Source organism: Peromyscus maniculatus, chromosome 20, assembly GCF_049852395.1.
Source record: "Peromyscus maniculatus bairdii isolate BWxNUB_F1_BW_parent chromosome 20, HU_Pman_BW_mat_3.1, whole genome shotgun sequence".
Classification (NCBI taxonomy): domain Eukaryota; kingdom Metazoa; phylum Chordata; class Mammalia; order Rodentia; family Cricetidae; genus Peromyscus; species Peromyscus maniculatus.
This window is the reverse complement of record NC_134871.1, coordinates 55,136,579-55,158,370: the sequence shown is the minus strand read 5'-3', so window position 1 is coordinate 55,158,370 and position 21,792 is coordinate 55,136,579. Positions and strand designations below refer to the sequence as shown.

The window sequence follows — 21,792 nt, the reverse complement described above, 5'->3', positions numbered from 1 at the left end:
CCAGCCCTGTCCCAGCATCATTCAAAATGAACCAGCTAATTTTTAAAAATAGTTTATTTTTTTTTTAAAACCATTAAGGCAAAACTGTACCCTGAAATTAACTCTTTACATTCATCAGTCTTACAGTAGGACATTCCAAACATACAGGTTCCCATAAAATTCAGGATATAAATCAATGCATATAGTCAGTTCAATCTCCTATGGAGAAAATGAAGAAGACTCAATATTTTTTTTTAATTAAGGTTAAGTTATAGCCATTTTCTAATTGCCTGGAACCAATCAGTTCATATGACTAGAAAATTCTATTTGCCCTTCTGTGTTCACCCTGGATTCCTGATGTCCTGGGTAGCCCTGTATCCACAAACAGCTGGGAGGTGTGAGAAGCCGTTGGCACTGGCTCAATAATCCCCACTCAGAACTGTTCTTATCACAGAAGTGAAGGGCTACAAGCCCCTAGGTCGGGCACCAAGGACAGTCGTGAGCAGGCGGCAGAAAGCCGGCCTCAGATCTTGCTTTGGAAATGCTCATGTCCTTGTGTGTGTCCATCAGACCCCTCTCCTTGGGCTCTAGTGTGATGGGACTGTGGAACTTGGAGGGTGTTACGAAGACACACCAAGAAGAAATGTGGCCAGGACACTGGAAATGACATGGGGACGCAGTGGAACAGCTCAGATCGCCACAGTTCTTTGGTAATTCATAGGTCACAATTCCCTGAATAGCAGACAGCTTTTAACCCGACAAGCCTGCTCAGTGGCCTTGATAGAAACACTGGTGGAAAGTTGGTGACTTCCAGCCAGGGTTCAAAAAGGCCTGGCTGGCAGAGATGGATACAAACAGATTGGTTTACACTTGTTGCAAGGGGAGGAAAAAAAAAAAAAGAATCGACTAAAGGAGCAGATTCACACATTGGGGAGAAATGGTGCACAGTTCAGGTGTGAGGTGTGCACTCATGGGCAGCGGTGTGTCGAGCAGGTTCGAGAGCCAGGCTTTGAACGTAAACCTCCCTGAACCCCGACTTAGAAGATTCCAGGTGTTGGCGATTAGACACACGATCACAAGCTAGTCAACTACTTGTATCAAAGTGTTTAAAAAAACAAAAACAGAAATCACAGTATTTAAGATACAGCTATGAAGAGAATTCTTTTTCACTCAGTGCAGAAAACACAGTGACAAGTAACATGGATAATACTGACATCTTCCGAGAAAGGTGCCAAGTGGCATTCATCTGTTGTGAGGTACACTTAGTTTCAGGCCTGACCAAAGAGCTGGCTGTGCCTTTTTTTTTTTAAAGTGAATTTTCCCACAGTGACAACTTTACTAGATCAGCAACTCACTGGTCTTCAGGGCCCGAATCCAGGCTCTCTGTGACTGGACAAGTCCCAGGGGCCGGGGAAACATGCCCAAGTGCGCCCCCTGCAGGCCAGGGAGCCCAGAGATCCACCTGCCTCTGCCATGGCCTCACCACTGTCAGGATGACCTGTGCCCTGGGGATGAAGCATGTTTCACTGAACAAATGAATTGGAAGCTGGGTACAGGGGAAAGAGAAGAGGAGATCATTATTTCCTCTCTCTACAGAGAACTCCAGGCTTTTCCTATTTGACCCCAACTGGCAAACTTAAATAAAAAAAGAATATGAAACGGAACATGGCCATTGTGTATGACATAAAACTTGATGTTTCTCATTTCCTTTTGCCAAGAATGGCACCTGGCAGCCACTAAGGTGTTGGGTGCTGTCAGCTGCTTGGTCAAGGCGTGGCCCTGACCATGGATGCAGTTTGGTCCATTCTGGTTGGCACGGGACTCCCCAGAAGGTGCTCCTCACTATGCAACCATTCTCCCTGACAAAATGAATTCTCTTGGGGGAGCAAAGCAATGGGCTGTGTTTCTCATGTCTCAGATGAGATTCTGAGAAGCGGATGAGACAGCTGTTGGGGTCTGATGCTGAGAAAATGTCCCCGGGGTCCCAGGATGGTGACAGGCCAGGTGGCAGCAGCATCTCACACTCTGTCCTGATAAGGGGCCACACATCACTTCCTGATGAGCCTGAAGCCCACCCCACTCAGGTACAACCAGAGACGCCAACACATTCCTCAGAGGAGGCTCAGTGAGGAACATGATCCACTTATTTAAACCCAAACCTGTCCTCATGCGGATTTTACGGTGTGCTGTGTTTTCAGAGAAAGACAAAGGTCATCTCTGTTCTGAGTTCAGGCTGTTGCTCTAATATTCTTGTCTCACTCTGTCCCAGGGTGTCAGTCATACAAATGCATCCTGGGGACAGAGTGGAGCCTGGTGGGCCACCAGGAAACCAGGCTGGCCCTCCAGCCATCAGGCTGGTGGTGTCTACTTAAAGGTCGGTTTAGGTTCCTGTTCTCAGCCCTCCAGAGGCTGTGCGAGGGACGCTCCATGCTGGGTGAGCAGTTGCTGCATTTTCCCAGTGGAATCTTCCTCTTGAAAGGCCACACAGGTTAAAGGGAGATTCCTGAAGGTGGTAGGCTTTCTAGTTGGAGGAGGCCCCGGGCCAAAGGCTGGTCAATCTCGGGGCAACAGAAAAACTTTCAGCTGAAGTTCAGCAAGACATGTTCAAAACGCATGGCCGGTGAGGCAGGACAGAAATCCCTCTCCACCATGCATCAGGCTGCTGAGTGTCCAACAGACCCCACGTCATGGTGTGTTAAGATAAAGGCTTAACGTGAGATATGTTTGGAATCCGACAGATGCAAGGGCCATGTTTTCCTGAAAGGTCTGCTTCAAGGAAACTCTGCTGGGGACGGGCCTAAGAGACTATTGGAAAGAGGTGGTGAGGAGGGAGGGGCTGGTGGAGAGGCCCTGTAGACAAGATCATAGAGGAAGTCATGATGGACCTCGGTTCAGTAGATGACAGCAGTTTCTGCACATGCTCCCTTTAACAGCAAATGTTTCTACACACAGCCTCCTGAACACACCAGTAGTTGAGGAGGGACAGCAAGGCTACTTGGTCCCCATCGGTCTCCAAGGAGTCTGGTACCAGGGGAGTTTTGCCATCAGTGCTGGGAAGTGGCTCCACACCCCCGCTCTAGGGCGCCAGGAGCCAAGGTGGCATCTCTTATTGGGCTGCTGGCTGATGCCACTGACACCTTACACACCATAATTCCTAAATGTGCCACAGTATTTGACCTGGCATGTCTTGGGTTACTGTCACCTTGATAAGTCTGACTAGCGACCTGATTATGTGGCCACATCGTGAATATCCTTCCCATTAACGAGAGTGCACAAAGCCAGTGACTTTCAAGCCGAGGCCACTGTGGTCCCTCCTGGCTTCACTGAGGATAACTTACTGACTCTCTGAGAGAACCAAATCTTCATGAACACCACTGAGCATCAGCTAAGATGCAAACCGACATAGAACTTGTCAATCAGCTCTGTGGTCCATGCTGAAAGCATACATACAGCAAGGGACTACTTTTCATAAGTTTTATGAAAGTTCAAATAGAAAAAAAAAACTATGACTCAAGACTCACTTTCCAAGGTCACCTACACTGGAGCGGCATTTGCCTAAGGCCCATAAGAACGGGAGCCTACCCTGGTGGGGGACAGGGGCACAGAAGAGATTTGGAACTAGAATACAACCTTTGATCCTCTAAACCTAGGACCAGCTCTAGCTCTGCAGGAAGGGCCAATGACTTGGTAGGCCATGTGCCACAAAGGCTGGCTTCTTCCTGAAGGAGCTCAACCCTCACTGGGCTCATACGTGGAAATGGTTTGCTCTGCCTCTGATTCTCAAAGAGCCTGGGCAGAGAGAGGGGGGTGTTGTGGGACATTTGTGCACTGTGTGAAGATGTATTGTTGTGATTGGTGTAATAAAAAGCTGAAGGCCCAATAGCTAGGCAGGAGGTATAGGTGGGATTTTCGGGGAGAGAAAAAAAGAGGGGGAGGAATCTCAGCACGCAGAAGACTCCAGGAGACATGGAGAAGACACAGGAAGTGCAAGGTGGAAGAGAGGTAACACCACGTGACAGACCACAGTTGCTATAAATGGGTTAATTTAAGTTATAAGAACTAGTTAGGAGCAAGTCTAAGCTATAGGTTGAGCTTTCACAATTAATAAGAAGTCTCTGTGCCATTATTTGGGAGCTGGCTGGTGGGACAGAAAGAGACCCGTTATAGGGGGAGGAAGGGAGGAAGCCAGTAAGTGTGCAAATCTTAGTGTTTTTTTTGTTTTTGTTTTTCGAGACAGGGTTTCTTTGTGTAGTCCTGGCTGTCCTAGAACTAGCTGGGTAGACCAAGCTGACCCTACCAGGCTGGCCCCAAACCCACAGAGGTCCGCCTGCCTCTGCCTCCTGAGTGCTGGGATTAAAGATGTGCACCACCACCGCCCGACCACAAGTGTGCAAATCTTAAAGCATGTCTTGATCCTCATGTTCCCTTTTTCCTCCTTGAAATGCCATGGCCATATTTTTCTTTCTACTGTGTTCATAATACTGATTGCAAACATTTTATCACCATCAATCTTTAAAAACCAAACAGGGTCTCATGCAGTACAGACTGGCATCAAACTTAATTATGTATCCGAAGGTGACCTTAAACGTCAGCTGAGGTTAGAGGCATGTACCACCATGCCCGGCATAAAGCAGCACTAGGGATTAGGGGAAGCCCTCTACCAACTGTGAGCTACATCTTCAACTCCTTGGCAGTATCCATTTTGATCATTCTTTAATAACAAATAATGATGACGTCGGAAGAGCCAAAATTTTCTAAAGATGGGGCAGGGGCATAAAAGATACAACCTGATCTGAAATATGCAGCCACCCTCTTGGAGGGCAGGTACTGGCAGGTCTGTGAGGTCTGAGAATTCTTTGTGCATGTTTCTCTTGAAGATAGTCAGCACTGCCTTCCCAATGGGACCGAGGAAAAGGGACTTTACCATCTAATTCTTTGAAACAACAACAACAACAAACCAATCAAGTGTTGTGAGATCTTTGATTGGGTACAAATAGGATCCAGGGTGACCAGATCCTCCCAACCTGGGTAGCAAAATCACTTTTGTCTTCTCTACTCCAGGTAATATCTCCCCACCAATAGTTTAAAAAAAAAAAAAAAGCCATAAAGTGTCATATTAAAGGAGCTGCCAGAGGGGCCTGGAAGAGCGTTTACAAATCTGTCAGTCCATCTCTGGAATTGCTGTCATGCCCACACGCTCCGGGTTTAACATGAACAGGGTTGTAGAACTAGTCACTCAGGGCTCATCCTGTCTTTGTGTATCAGACATTAGCTCAAGCCTCCTGAGGCTTCTTGAGATTGTAGCTTTCCGGGAACTTCTATGCAAACCCGGAAATGCTTTTCTCCCCCACACATTAGTTACACCCCCCAAAACAGTGAATCAACAAAGAAAATGATGGGGCTGCATTCTAACCATTCTTGAATGTTCTCAGAAGCCAGCTCTCTTTCTTAGAGCCAGGAAACGGAAGTGAAGCCTTCCCAGTAAACATTTTTTTTTTTTTTTTGCCATGTTTAAATGGCTAACCTTGGGCTACATCTTGACTTGTAGGTTTTAAAGATTAAAAAGTGCAGATTAGTTTTCGGGATTTACAAGGGCACACACAGCCAGAAGGACGGGTAAGCAGAGAAAAGAACACGAGGACTTGGGAGGTTACACGTTAATTAATGGCAAATTATAAATGTGATGTAGAGAGGTGCATTGATTAACATTGGACCAGTTAAGATCAGACCGGGGATTGCCATTCTCCGTGATTGTCTGAATCCTATTAGCCTCCGATCACCAGCATTGGAGTAGCAGGCATTCTTAGAAGTGCCCATTCAGAAAGGAAAGATGTGGGAGGAGCCTCCATTACCTAGGCTCAGCCCTCTTCATCTCCAAGGGTGGGAGGGTGGCCATCTGTGCAAATCCCTGTTCTCCTGTGTGCGGCTGCAGACCTCAGAGGTCCCTGGACGGTCATCTCAAGAAAAATCAGTACATGTCCCTGTAGATCTCCTGCAGTAGTGGATGCAATGCGGCGTCAGACTCGGTCTTCTTGATGACCTGCACGAGCTGCGCATGCTCCGTGACCAGCTGCCGAAGGTCCACCATTTTTTGAAGAAGTTTGGGGAAGAGAAAGGTATCATCCGGATGGTTGCTCTGCAGGTGGAGCTTGAGCACGTGCACGATACCCTCCTGCATCTTCTCAATGTATCCTATGTTTAGAAGGCCAGGCCGATCTACGCTCAAAAGAAGAAAGAGACGTCTGAGTGTGACCATCCGAGAGCCACTGGTCCGTGGAGGAGCCAAGTGTTGCTGCTTCGTGTGGCCCCGTGGAGAGGGCGCTGAGTAACCTTCACACGGCAACCTGACCAGAGTTCAGACCGACTTTTCCACAGTCATTGGCTTTGATGGGGACAGACGACTAACACGCCTAGTTATTTGCAGGACCAGCACATAGGGCTGGTTCCCCCTTATGGTGCAGTCTCTACTTTTGGGTTTGCCTGACAAGCCCCAAACCATGCCACATCTTTGTGTAGTGTAGAAAATGAAGTACTTCCTCCCGGATGAAAGCTAAGCACCTAAGGAGTGGGACAGGATCAGGCTCCGCCTTAAAGCAACGTTATAAGGCAACGTTATCGATATCTCGGGTGAGTCCCAGCAGACTGAGAAGTGACGTGGGCCGGGGAGGATCATGGCTGGACAGTATGCCAAGGAGCCTCTGGAGTTGGGAGAGGACCCAGCAGGAAGTACCATTGCTCACACCAGGTGACCTTCCTGGTACAGTCTCAGGTCCTAGCCCATCCAGACAGCTGTGCCTTTTAAAGCCTCATCCATCCATGACTAGGGCTTAAAAGCTGCTAATGATGTAGTGTTTATCTTTTCTTTTTGGCATATGTATGGGGATAGAAGACAACATTTTATTTACAATACAGAATTATTTATTTCATAATTCATGTTTGCTATTGGGAGCTGGTTTTCTCTTTCTACTTTTATTTGGCTCCAGAGATCAAACAGAAGCAGTCAGGCTTGCAAGAGCTTTGCCCACTGGCCCAGCTCACTGGTCCTTATTTACATTTGGAACATCTTACTGATAACATATGCTTATTTCATCTATTTTGTTTCTGTTTCCAGAGTGTAGTGACATCTCTAAGCCATATTACCAATTATTATATCATTTGTATCAGTTTTTCCTTTACAGAAAGTTCAGAAATTTATTTTTTTATCATGACTTATTTATTTATTTATTTATTTATTTATTTATTTATTTATTTATTTATTTATTTATTATGTATACAGTGTTCTGCCTACATGTATGCTTGCAGGCCAGAAGAGGGCACTAGATCTCATTATCGATGGTTGTGAGCCACCATGTGGTTGCTGGGAATTGAACTCAGGACCTCTGGAAGAGCAGCCAGTGCTCTTAACCACTGAGCCATCTCTCCAGCCCCCAGAAATTTAATCTTAATGTATAAAAGCAAAGCAGACACCATGGTAATCAAAATGTAGAGAATATACAATTATGATATTTTAGTTTGATAATCTGATTGAAATTTAAAATGTGTTCTTTTATAAATTTATCTTGTTTTTAAAAGTGGTTTTATTTTTATATATTTATTTTAATTATGTGTATACAACATGTGTGTTGGGAGGGTGGGGGATGCCCGTGAGTACAGCTCTCCAGAAGGCCAGAATTGGGCATGGGATCCTCTGGAGCTGGAGTTCTAGGCAACTGTGAACTGTCTTGACATGGATTCTGGGAACTGAACTCAGGTTCTCTGCAAAAATAGCACATACTCTTAACCACTGAAGCCATCTCTCCAGCTCCTGATGTAGGTTTTAATCTTCGTTGTTTCAGTAGTAAAATAAATATAATAACTAAGGTTTTCATGTTTGTATGTATTTGAGGCGGGCCATGTGTGTGGCGGTCAGATGACATTGTTGTTTGAGACAGGGTTTCTCTCTGGCCTGGAACTCTTCACCAAGGAGGCAGGTCAGCCAGCCAGCCCCAAGGACCTGTGTGCCTCTGCCTCCACAGCACTGCGATTACAAGAGCATGCCCACACACCCAGCTTTTTTTTTTTTTTTTTTTTTTTTAATGTGGGTTCTGGGTTTGAACTCAAGCACTCACACCTGCGTGTCAAGCAACTTCCCGACAGCCGTCTTCCCAACCGCACGGCTAACGTTTACAAAGGCAGAAGGATCCACTCTTTATGGCTTTAGCTTCACCATGACACGTTTCCTATTTTCCCTATGGAGCAGTTTCCATATCCACAGGATCAGGGCAGGACTACAGCCATGAAAGGCTGTGTGTGTACCTCTGCACTGGCTTCCGACCCTCCCCGCCATACCCCATCCCACAAGGGACCCCGACAAACTCTACAGAGCTGTGGTGTTTTTCTGCTCTGCAGGAGTAACGACACCTCTTCCGCTCATCTAGCCACCAGCCAGCCAGTGACTGTGAAGGGCAGGATGGCTTCTGGCAGCTGGGAAGAATGGTTACCCATAGATCTATGCCAAGGCCAGGCAAGGTCAGCTGGGCTTACAGTAGGTGGATGACCTTCCCAGACTAGAGAGACAACTATTTAAAGAAGTGCAATGCTGAGCCAAATATCAGGGACCACAGGGCCAGCTTCCCCAGAGAGGCCCGATCTCCCTGCACTGGGATCGTTCCTTCTGGCAAAGCAGACCTGGCAGCTGCTTCCGGTTAGCATGATCGTTTTCAGCATGAATTAACATCAGCATTAACAGCAACAGCGCTGTACCTACACCTGCACTGTACTTTCTGTACTATTATCTACTACAATCATTATAATATTAATAGTACAAATTATCACCATATATTATGTGTATCTAAGACACTTACATTTGGTATAATTGTATGATCAGTGGAGCATATATTTAATTTAGGCATATAATATGCCAATATGCATTAATGGATACTATAATAAGAATACAACCACAACATATAATAGGTATATTCTCAATTCTACTTGGTAGTAACTTGGGCTCAGAAACCATCCCACCCTGCCAGTGCCCACTTCACTGTATCAGAGCCCAGGCTGGCACCGTATTGACAACCATTGAGTTCCTCTAGAGAGAAAGCCTGTAAGTACTCAACAATGGCATATCAACTTACCTCCACAGCAAATTATAGCAGCCACAAAAAGGGAAATGTCACTGTCATCCAGTTCTAGGGCGTTGAACTTCATCGCAAAATCAAACTTGGGTTCCAGGATGTCACAGAATGGTTTCCTCAGGTTCTTGAGGAACTCTCGCGTGATAAAGCCATTGCCGTAGGCTACCAGCATCCCGTCTTTGTTCATCATGGAGGACAGCATTGTGAATATGGCTTCGTACACGCCATACTTTAGCAAGGTAACTTGGTCATTCAAGTCCAAGTTCGCGAAGCCCGGGATGGCCTTGGCGAATTCTGTGAGCTCGGTGACGGTCTCCACGGACATGCACTGGCAGCAGTGGAAGATTCGGACTCCCGCCTCCTTATTTTGGATGCCGTTGGCCACCATCTTGGCCACAAGCGTCTTCTCAGCCATACACAAGGTCTCCATGTCGTGTATGACGAAAGGCTACAAAGGAAGGTGCTGGAGTCAATCAGGTGATACCTCTAGGACAAACTATGCAGTCCCCTTAAACATCAGGGAGCTCACGATAAGCTACCGTGGCCGAATCTCCAAGCTTGGTGCCTGGTTGATTCAAAATACATGTGCAGCACAGTCCCGCCATCGGGCAACTTCAAAATCGGACAATCTAAGACTTGGCAGAAAACTAACAAAATCAGTCAGTAAGATAATAACAGTTGTCAGGGCTGGGAAGATGACTTGGTGGGTAAGAAGAGCACTTGCTGCTCTTGCAGAGGACATCGGTTTGACTTCCAGCTCACACCCGTTCCTAACCCCAGTTCCAGAGAATCTAAAGCCTTCTTCTGACGCATGCAGCACCAGGCAGGAAGTTCGTGCATGGATATAAACGCAGGCATGCAAATATATGCTAAACATGACTGGCTTTGTGTAGAAATCAACAGGCCTGTTCAGCTCTGTGGAGTAGGAGCGGGAACAGCTCCCAGCGTGCCTTTCAGGGCAGAAGACAGCCTCATGTCAGTGGCCTATCCTGGGACAAGGGCCAAATCCCAGCCTGCCCCCCTCGATGCCGCAGCACCATGGCATCCACACCTGCAGGTCTTGCCTCTTTAGAAAGGTCTAGTGGAGAGCCCAGCTTTGTCACTACTGTGTAAGCATGTGACAGTTCCTCTGGATTGTCAGATTGGTGGGATTCAGAATCACCGATGAGATGAACTGTAAGGACATTTCTAGAGAGGTTTACCTGAGGCGGAATACCCACTCTGAATGTGGGCAACACCATCCCCTAGGCTGGAGTGCCGGACTGAATTTAAGGAGAGTCAGCCCTGTTCATCTCTACTTCCTGACTGTGGTCACAACGTGACCGGCTGCCACGTGCTCTACCATGCCTTCCCTATCACGATGGACCAGACCCTCAAACTGTGAACTAAAATCAACCCAGCATTAGTTTATGTTCGTCAGGTATTTTGTCAGAGCGACTGGACAAGCAACAAATGGAGTGACCAAAGGAAACTAGCTAAGAGATGCCGAATCTTTATAGCTGCTGCCACACCATTCCCAAGAGACAAATGTGGAATCAACAAGGATGTCCACTGACAGACGAACAAATATGCCAATAGAATATTATTTAGCCATAAAAAGGACATCCTGGTACTTGTCACCAGATGGAAGAAACTGGAAGGCACAAATACCATGTATTGTCGTTCATGGGAGTGCTAAAAACGTTGGCCTCACAGGAACAGAGCAGAGAAGAGACTCTGGAGAGAAGGAAGAGGGGATAGAGAGAGGTCTGGCAATGCCACTGACTCTAGATACATTACATTTTTCATAAGGAATTTCAAGGGAGTTTGAACTTTCTGGAGACACGACACTGACAAGTATTTGAGGAGGGGGACATAGTGCTCTGATTTCATCAGCACACAGTTTGTCCTTGCATCTAATTTTCAAACTATAGTCCACAAATGTGTACAATTTAAAAATATAAACTGTTTAAAAAACAGCTCGCTGCTGGAACAAACAATTGTTTGCAGTCACTGTGCTCAGAGGGATTAAATGTCAGGGACCCTGAGAAGGCCAGCATTTACCCTCCCGCTGGCCAGAATTCATATTTGTCAAGCAGAAGTGACAGAATTAAGGGATCTGGATTTTGTGACCATCTATCACACACACACACACACACACACACACACACACACACACACACACACACAGGATGTAATATCTATATTGAGTGGGTGAGCACAGGTCACCAATGACGTGGCCAGGTATTGCTTCAATCCCTCCTGGTGTATCTGAGCGCAGAGCAGGGGCATTCCAGCTACCTAGGAGGTTCCTGGCACTCCCTCTCCCCCCACTCCCATGCTCAGCTGTCAAGAGCATCTTCAGGAACCACAGAATAGATGCACAGTCAAGGCACCTGGGATGTGCCTGGTACAGAGGCAGGAAGATGTGTGGAGAAGAAGCAATTGTCTGTGAGGTGTTTAAGCAGCGCCTGGTCTTGAAATACAGTGCTGGACCAAAAAAATCTGATTCCTCCGTGTTAATGAAAGGAGACAGATGTATTGAAAATGACTCACTGTGGGACTAGAGGGAGGGCTCAGTGGTTACATGCATTGCCTGCCTTCCAGAGTATCTGGTTCCACGGAGCACCCACAAGGTGGCTGACAACAACCTGTAACTCTAGTCCCAGGGGACCCTAACTCCTCTTCTACTTCCAAGGGCACAGCACAAACATGGTGCAAAGATGTACATGCAGGCAAAAGTGCGTATACACATATAATAATAATAATAATAATAATAATAATAATAATAATAATCACGGACATTCTATGGGCAAAACTCAGAGCCGAGCTTCCGAGTATCTCAAGTCAGAACAAAGTAGACAAAAAAAAAAAAAAAAAAAAAAAAAAAAAAAGAGTTTCTCTCAAAGTCTTAACAACAGGTCTGATAACCACTTAACCACTTTTGGAATAATTTGGGGACAGTTAAGCTTCAGAAAAAAACAACAGAAAAAGTCTGATTTAAAGGGACTACAGAAATACAGTAGGTCTGGTGGACGTGTTTTAGGGCAGGTGGAATAGCTTGGCAGGTAAAAATATCTGTTTCCAAGCCTGAAAACCTGAGTTTCATCCCTGGGACCTACATACGAGATGAAGACTGATTCTGTAGGCTGTCTTCTGACCTCCACGTGCATGCCTACACATATAGAGACTAAATTTAATATAATTTTCAATGATTAAAATTAAATGTCCATACTGAGTGAGTACCGATTTTAAAGATTGTTTGCAATTCTGGAGATGTGTAGGCTGGGAAAGCTTCTCTATCACAGAGTCAGACTCTCGGCCCCGGGACTTTTTTTTCCCTTGTCATTACTGCCCAAACCCTCCAGCATAATGATCATTTCTATAGCGTTCACATTCTGTCAGATGTTACAAGGGTGTGCGTGTGATTCTCTGTGATTGCTGTGGTATCTTAAGAAGGGGTCTTGACTGGAGAGATAGCTCAATGGTTAAGAGCACGGTCTGCTCTTCCAGAGGTCCTAAGTTCAATTCCCAGCAACCTCATCGTGGCTCACAACCATCTGTAGTGGGAACTGATACCCTCTTCTGGAATAAAGGAGTATGTGCAGATGGAGCACTCATTTAGATGAAATAAATAAATAAATAAATAAAATCTTTTTATTTTTTTAAAAGGTCTTGAGCATGAATCTGTAAGCAAGATACCTGGCAGCTTGGCTCTGACTTTGGCCCATAGAACGTCCGTGAGCCATTTTTTAAAATCATTTAATGTGTATTGCACCACATGTATGCAGTTCCCTTGGAGGTAGAAGAGGGGTTCGGGTCCCCTGGGCCCAGAGTTCAATGCTTTGCTTCATAAGAGTTGCCGTGGTCATGGAGCCTCTTCACAGCAAGAGAACACTGGCTGAGACAGTGTCGTTACCTTCGTGCTACACTGACCTTCCCTCACGTGCACACAGCGGAGAGAAAAGCGGAAAGCAAGCAAGTACAGAGCCAAGATGCCGAGAAACACAGTGAGCAGGGTGGGGACCTCCCGGAGCCTTTGACATGGCGAATGCGCACTGCAACTCTTCCAGAAGGGGGCTGTGGGGAGTGGTGGGTCCCAGGGGACTTGATTGTCACTGGAGGGCCTCTCCAAGGACTAGGGCAGCCTCAGCTACACAGCTCACAGGGTGAAGCAGAATGAGCAGTTGCCCTCTTGCTAAAAGACGATGAAGAATTCTGAGTCAGGGCTGGAGAGATGATGGCTCAGGAGTTAAAAAGCAAGCGCTGTTCTTTTCGTTGTTGTTTTGTTTTTTGTTTTGTTTTGTTTTCGAGACAGGGTTTCTCTGTGTAGTTTTGGTGCCTGCCCTGGATCTCGCTCTGTAGACCAGGCTGGCCTCGAACTCACAGAGATCTTCCTGCCTCTGCCTCCCGAGTGTGCCATTAAAGGCATGCGCCATAGCTGCCTGGCGCAAGCACTGTTCTTATAGAGAACCCGAGTACAGTTCCCAGCACCACACTGGGCCGCTCACAACGTCTGTAACTCCAGCTCTAGTGCCCTCTTCTGGCCTCTGTGGGCACCTCCACTCATGTGTGCACACACACACACCCATCTACACATGATTAAAAACACAATTACTCTTTAAAAATTCTAAGTCGGTTGGGCATGGAGGTACATGCCCGTTATTCTAGTATTCAGAAGGCTGAGGTAGGAGAGTCCCATGAGTTTAAAAGCACTAGCCTGGGCTAGTGAGACATTGTCTCTCACTCAAAAAAGTTAAGCACAGTGGCACAGGTCCTTAATTGCAGCGCTAGGAGGCAAGAGGGTCTCTGTGAGTTCAAGGCTATGCTGGTCTGCATAGCAAGTTCCATGCCAGCCAAAGCTACACAGTGACGCCCAGAGGACAGGTTGATATGGTGACTAGACTTTTTATTTTTTAAGATTTATTTAATTATGGATTTAGTGTGTGTATGTGTGTGTGTGTGAAAGAGAGCGAGACAGACAGAGACAGAGAGTTTAACTGAACCATGTGCATGCAGGTGCCCAACTAGGCTGCAAGAGGCTAGCAGACCCTCTGTAACTGGGGTTACAGGCAGTTACAAGCTGAAGAGCCATATCTCTGTCTCTAACTTCTAGACAGCTAAGAAGCTATCAAAAGGCCTCTTTGGAAGCCAGGCTCAGGAGGAACAACTGTTTCCAATTCTGCCACTTTCAAATCAAGAGGGAATAAGTCCCAAGAAGTGTTTTAGGGCCATCACCAGGGGTCCTGGCCATTTTCTGGCTCATGTGTCTGAAATTCCAGGGGCTCAAATCAGACCCAGGGTCCAGAAGGAAACCAATGGTCTCATCTGTCTCCTCAGCCCTTCTCCCAGCTAAAGTCACCTTTCCCCCACAGTTGCCTTCAGACCTTAACAAAATCCTACTTCCAGGTCCCCATCCCCCAACCAGTTCTAGGATGTCTCTGGGTCTCCACTTCTTCTGGTGGGTCTTTTACAAGGAGGGACTTGACCTCTACTTGTAGCAAACTAGAGACTGCTCGGACATACCACCAGACAAGCTTTCCTGTTCCCCAGTATGTGGTGTGGAGTCTGTGACTCCTCCTGCCCTAGTTGGCCTGCAGGACAGCAAGACTGCTGGGCACTGTTGGCATGAATGCCCATCTCCCTACCTGACAAGTTCATGGTCATCACATCCATGCACCTTAAACTGCTTACCAGCTGAAACACAGTTTATGTTCTGCTAGGGCCTTGCTGGGCCTGTCATCCCAGCCTAGAACCTGACAGTCACTGAGTATTGTGCCACGGGACACAGGTCAAGCTGAGTGCATCAGGGCTACAGCCTGATCTCCCTAAAGGAACTCCCGCCTTTAAAGGTGCTTGCTTTCTAAATATCATAAAACATGGCGCTGGAAAGATGGCTCAGAGGTTAAGAGCATTTGCCACTCTTATAGACAGGGGTTCAGTTCCCAGCATCCACACAGTGGTTCACAACCACCTGTAACTCCAGTACCAAGAGATCCAATGACTTCCACAGGCTTCTACATAAATGTGGTACACAGACATACACTCAAGCACACACACACACACACACACACACACACACACACACACACACACACACTCGTACTCTCACATGCACACACACACACAAAACAAATATTTAAAATCTTCTAAAACACACAGCCTACAGTCTCTCGATGCCACTGTGGCAGCAAGACCAGAGTTCTGCAGAGATGCCAGGTCAGTGGCGCTGGTGGCAGGCACCCTGCCACCTGGACATTTCCCGGGCTGGGCACAGAGGGAAGAGGAAAGATGGGGTCTCACACTGGACCAGCAAGTTCTGGGAAGCTGGCCAGCAGGCTGGGCAGGAAGAGAAGGCCCGGCCTCTGAAAATGCCATGAGACCTGGCGGTGGGAGGTGCCTCTGGCCAACAGTGTGGTCCAGAACAGTTGGATATTGCTTCTAAAGCTGGTCCCTGCACAGAGATTTGGGGCTGAAGCAGGCAGTTAGCTGCCATAAGCCGTTAATGTGTGTGTGTGTGTGTGGTGTGTGTGTGTGTGTGTGTGTGTGTGTGTGTGTGTGTGTGGTGTGTGGTGTGTGTGTGTGTGTGTGTGTGTGTGTGTTGTGTGTGTGGGGGGTGTGTGTGTGTGTGTGTGGTCTATATGTGTGTGTACATGTTTGTATGGTGCATTGGTGCATGAGGGTGTAGGTGGTGGCCAAAGTTGGACATTGGTTATCTTCCTCAGTCAGTCTCTAATTTTTTGACAGAAGGTCGCTCACTGAACCTGGAGCTCACTGATATAGCTAAGCCTGCTCCAGGATCCTCTTGTCTCTGCCTCCACAGTGCTGGGATTACAGATACGCATGACCACATCTGGCTTTTTTTTTTTTTTTTTTTTTTTTTTTTTTGAGACAAGTTTTCTCTGTGTAACAGTTCTAGCTGTCCTGGAACTCCCTCTGTAGACCAGGCTGGCCTCAAACTCACAGAGATCCACCTGCCTCTGCTTTCCAAGTGCTGGGATTAAAGGCGTGCGCCACCACCGCCTGGCTCACATCTGGCTTTTTATGTATGAGCTGGGGATCCAAAATCAGGTCCTTAGGCACTGAACTCTGAGCCAGCTCCCAAGCCCCTCTCCCCATTCTGTCTTTCTAAGGGAGCCGCCTCCAGCCCTGGGCCATTACTCTATCGTTCATTTCCACATGAGTCTTGATTTCCTCAAGACAGAGGATGGTGGGACCCTCCTAAGAACCTTGTGTATCCTGGTGAAGAAAACAGAGGTTACTCGGTAGCGATCAAATCAATGTTCAAGCAGAGAGAGCATTTAGGCCTGAATAAAGTTGACTCTTAAGTTTGCTCTAAATCTCAAAGTTTGAGGGAGAAACAGAAGGCCTCAAATGGAAATTCTGATTTCTCTTATTTGGGGGTCATTATCACAGAAATGCAAACTTTACTTTGTGATCCAGAAAGGGTCAAATCCAGTGGTTCTCAACCTGTGGGTCGCAACCCTCTCTGGGGTCACATATCATGTATCATGCATATCAGATATTTACATTATGATTCATACCAGTAGCAAAATTACAGTTATAAAGTAGCAGCAAAATAATTGTATGGTTGGAGGTCACCACAACATGAGGAACTGTATTAAAGGATTGCAGCTTTTGGAAGGTTGAGAAAAATGCATTGGTCTAATTGGAAAGGGCCTCTGGGGTCACCCGGTGTGGTGTTAGCTGGAACCTTCTAAAATGCCTCAGCTCACATCATTGGAGAATTCACCAAAGAATGAAAAGATTCAGGAAAAGAGAGGTCGGGCTTGCTCATTAAAGTATGTAGCTTGTGAAATCCTTCATTTTCCTGTGACTGAAAATTCTAGCTCGTAATTCCCAAGGAGGAAGGCTCCAAGCCACTCATTAGCACACAGGGAACCTGTCATACCAGGCACACAGGAAAAAGGCAGGAGTCCTTATGAGCCAAGTGAGGGCTGGTCCCTCTGTGGAAACGGCCCTTGACAGACACCCTTCCTCAGTGAGCACAGGCTTATCCACCCATGGGAACAGGGGGTCAGGAGCCAGGCAAGTATTCTAGGAGCTGCAGACACAAGGGTAAGCTCAAACATACGAGGTGTGTCCGGTCAACCAAGGACCCTCCCCAAGACCTGAGCCAATCACAGTGAAGGAAGAGCAAGATGGGGACAAGGACGGCGGTGGGGATCGCTTTAGCAGAAAGGGTGGGAGTGTTTTGAGTGGGGGAAGGAATAGGTTTCATTTCTGCCCTTAAAATAGGGATTAAAACGCACTTAAGAAACACCCCGATACTAGGTAAGGTATTAACTAGATTATTTTTGGCGTATCAATTACACAGCTTTTATAATGCCTCGGTTGCTAGGAGCTGAGGCGAGCCCAGGCAGGAAGGCAGCTGTTGGTGTCAAGCTACATCTTAGAGTCTCAGAATGACCCCGTGTATTTCCATGGCCCTTCCTTGGACTTCGGGATAAATTCTATTTTCTACATTGGACAATGCTCTCAGTCATTTCCCGTGACTCCAGCTCACATGTCGCCAAGGGATACTTCAAGGTCCCAAGGGCAGCAGGAGCACCTACCGGGTTATTGCTGGTCTTTCCTGCGAGGATGACCTGGGCTTTGACCTTGTTCATGTTGAAGTTCTTCAGGTAGGCCTCGTGGATTCTCTTGGCTAGAGATTTGAGGTCCGCAGTCTCCGAATCTTCCAGATCGTGTTCACACGTGAGAATTTCTGCTTTCAGTTTTGCTTTCTCCGATCTTGGCATTCGTCCAAAGCGAATTGCTGGAGTTGGGGTGGGGATGGGACAAGGGGAGATGTAGAAATGATCCAGGCACTTGATGACCAAGGCAGAGTCGAAAGGCAGAATGGAAAGTTCACACCAGGAATGGCGAGCCAAACCCATTCCTTATTATGACTGAACTTTCTACCAGACAGACTGAAAACCAAACACACAGCTGATAAATGGGGTGGCTTACTGTCCTCAGGTAGGCCATCGGCCAAGGTGAAGGGGATGAAAGTGAACTATCATCTATCTATCTACCATCTATGATCTGTCTTTCAGTCATCTGTCTGCCTATCATCTGCCTATTAATCATCTATCTATATAGCTATCTATGTACTTATCTTTCTATCATCTATCTATCTATGTATCATCTATCTATCTATCTATCTATCTATCATCTATCTATCTATCTATCTATCTATCTATCTATCATCTATCTATCTATCTATCTATCTATCTATCTATCTATCTATCTATCTTCTTTTTGAAACAGGGTCTTATGTAGTGTCTCATGCTGGCCTCCACTAACTATATAGCTGAGGATGATCTTAAACACCTGAGATTCTTGCCTCCACCCCTCAAGTGCTCAGATTACAGTCCAGGTCTACATGGTGCTGGGAACCCAGTGCCTCATGCATGCCAAAGCACTCTACCAGTTGAGGTACATCTCCAGGCCTATTTTGTAGTTTTTGAGACAGGGTCTTTCTATGTCACCCATGTTGGCCATGAAGTGATAAAACTCTTCTTGCCCCAGCTTTCTGAGTGCTGGGATTACAGGCATGTAAATAAATACATTGATTGATTGATTGATTGATTGATTGATTAAATGATTGATTTACACTCACGAGGAACCATGTTCTAAATTAGATTAAGGCTGAGAAAATGAAACTCATAGTGTGGTACAGTGTTTGAACCAACACACATTTAACAGAAGTGATGTGACATCTTGCCACCCCAGTGACCCCCCACCCAGGTTGGCAGCAAAGTCTCACCACAATATTTTCAAGTGCTCTGCCAAAAACCAGCTCCTGGAGAGATTTACATGTTACAGCACACCCATTCAAAATATTGTCATTCTGACAAGAAGGATAAACTGAGTCATGGGCTGGCACAGTGTGTCCAGCAGCCTTACCTACCATTGTGTGACATCCCAACGGACAGGCACTTGTGGAAGCGGCAGTACTGGCACTTATTCCTGTTCTTTTTCTGAATCTTGCAGCTCCGATCACATTTGTCATACACCAGCTTTAGCCGAATAGTTCGCCGGAAGAAGCCCTGTGGCATCAACACAAAATTTAAACATGGGCTCTAGGTCACCAGACTGGCGTCACTCAGCTCTCTTGTGCATTTTTGATTGACTGATTTGTTTGGAGACAGGATCTCATGCAGCCCAGCCTGGCCAAAGAGCCTGCTCTGTGGCCAAGGATAACCTTGACCTCTTGATCTTCCTGCTTCCACCTCCCAAGTGCTGGGACCACATGGCTGAGCACCATCATGTCCAGCTTTATGGGGTGCTGGGGATCCAACCCAAGGCTCCATGCATGCTAGGCAAGTACTCTACCCGCTGAGTACTGCCCCCAGCCTTATTGTCTCTTTCCAAAGAAACGATGCACTGAAGTTCTAGAAAGTCTCATGTAACTGGGGCAAATACAAAATGCATATCTCATTGCATTGAAAATGGAAAATAATATGCTAAGGCTGAGTTCAAAGCAATCATAGAAAGACTCTACCTGGTAGAGGGAGAGGGAATGGTGGTTTCTTGGGTCACAATACCAACTCCTAAAGAGACACTAAAAGGGAGCCGGCCATTTGAAAGCAACTCTCTTGCTTTATAGCAATACTGAGGCTTCACCCACGAAGAAAACAGCTCGAGCCCATAAAAGCCAAGACTAAACAAAAGCAATTGGACATGACCTTGACAGAAAGTCCCATCACAAGTCGCACTTCTAAAAGGATACAAATGGAAAACCCAGGAAGGGATTTATTTTGGCTTTTGGTCCTCTGCTTTTGAGTGCCCCCTCTACTTGCCCAACATGGAGGACTCTCATGGCCCATGCAGAAGCGATCAGGCCTTTATTGGAGACTGGGGGATTGGAGGCAGGATGGTGGAAGGATGTGTGGGATGGAGAGGAAGGGTGAGGAGCAAGGACTGTGCATGCCAGGGACAACCAGACCCTGGATCTGGTTCCACTGTTCCCATGCACTAGGCCTCTAAGACCAGGCCCACCTGAAGACGGATGACAGTGAGTCAAGAATGATGGTACAGGAAGGTCTGTGATAGTCCCTCAGAGCCTGGATACTTCCAGAAGGAGGGGAGCCTTTGGATTTTAATCAAACATGTGCCCCTCTCAGTTTTCCATATATGGTGTCCATGAAGCGACAAACTTGGGAATGTACATGGGGCCTGGGGCCTGCCTGTCTAGAGGTCAGGTTGACTCTCAAGAGGATGGAGATACTCAGGAGGATGTGAGTATGTGCCAGAAGTGACCGGTGGGGGTCAGTTACAATAGCAGGAGAGCTAGGTACTGTGGACTCTGAGCAAGGGCAGGACACGTCTGATGGCCAGCCCCTTGCTCAATGCATGGTGACCTCTGCCCTAGCTGGCCTCTGGAGAGGTCCCGAGGTCGTAGGTAAACACACTCCTCTGCATGGTCATCTCTGCTCTAGCTGGCTTCTGGGGTGGTCCCAAGGTAAAGTAAGCAGTCTACACTTAGTGCCATGAGAAGAATCATTTTTAAAGCAACTGCGTTTTCCCTCCTTTTTGGTTTTGTTTTAAAGGACAAATGTTCCTTTAAAGGTAAATGCTCCTCTAGAGTATTTACAAAGTACAGCGAAGCAACCTGCCCTCGATTCTCAAAAGAGAAATCAAGCTGCCACCGAGGCCAGTTCTCTGCTCTTTCTGTAGGTCTCGGAGCAGTGGACATCTTGCAGAGGAGCAAAGTCATCCATCCACGTGACCACCCCACCCTCCACCCACGGCCTCAGTACCTTGCAGCCTTCACACGCGTGGACTCCGTAGTGGTAGCCTGAGGCCTTGTCCCCACATATTCGACACTCGATGTTCAGTGCACTGCCAGAGGACTCCTCCGTGCTGGCGGGGATCACAGGGCAGCTGACTGAGGAGGGGCTGGAAGCTGGAGAGAGGGTGTCTACAGAGAAGAGGGAAGTGTGTGAAACCTGAGGGGCTACCACCCACGTCAGAGCCAGATCCCCGGGAAGATGACTTGGCATAGTGGAAGGACCTGGGATGTGGTCAGGTGCTCATCTTGCATCAGCCCTGCCCCTGGCCACACACACTGGCCATAGTTACCATGATGCCCCATTCTTGAAGCTCGTGTGCACTAGCCTGCCTCCTGACTCATACCCTACCTCCAGCTCTTCAGAGGCCATGTTATGAGACCTCCATGGGGGCCCCAGCCTCCCATGCCACACGCCTGACGTAGAGCTGGCTGCCTTCCTGTCCTGTTGTCACTGTTACTCGGTGGCACCACAACACGGCCTGATTCTTCATGGGGGTCAGGTGTAGTGACACATGTTTCTAACCCGAAACCTCAGAAGGCAAGAGGATTGTGGGTCCAACACCAGCACGGGCTACATAGTGAGGCAGAGATGACAGAAGAGGGAAGAGATAATGTGGAGAGACAGGAGGGGGAAGTGAGAGAGAACTGAGAGAGAGAGTGGAGAGAGGAGAAAAGAATGTGCAGAGAATAAGGCAGAGAAAAAGAACTGAGAGAGAAGAGAGGAGAGAGGGCAGGGAGGAAGGACAGAGAAATAAAGAGATAAATCAGAGCCTGGGAGAAAATACTTCTAAAAACCCGCTCAATAAAAGTCTTATGTCCAGCCAGGCGACAGTGGCGCACGTCTTTAATCCCAGCACTCGGGAGGCAGAGTCAGGAGGATCTCTGTGAGTTCCAGGCCAGCCTGGTCTACAGAGCGAG

The 21,792-nt window shown here is 47.2% G+C and overlaps 1 protein-coding gene across 3 annotated transcripts in view; it reads right to left on the bottom strand.

Moving 5' to 3' along the window:
* Window positions 1–36: 36 nt before the first annotated feature.
* Ppara (peroxisome proliferator activated receptor alpha) overlaps window positions 37–21,792 on the bottom strand; it is an 84,004-nt gene continuing 62,248 nt past the window's right edge. For all 3 annotated transcript variants that reach the window (XM_042264969.2, XM_076556509.1, XM_042264968.2), the window contains 5 exons: window positions 20,843–21,003; window positions 18,991–19,129; window positions 17,651–17,853; window positions 9,096–9,543; window positions 37–6,195 (listed from right to left, as the gene is read on the bottom strand). In XM_042264969.2, coding sequence (XP_042120903.1) covers window positions 5,948–6,195; window positions 9,096–9,543; window positions 17,651–17,853; window positions 18,991–19,129; window positions 20,843–21,003 — 1,199 coding nt within the window. In that variant the 3' untranslated portion in view covers window positions 37–5,947. The remainder of the gene's footprint in view (window positions 6,196–9,095; window positions 9,544–17,650; window positions 17,854–18,990; window positions 19,130–20,842; window positions 21,004–21,792) is intronic.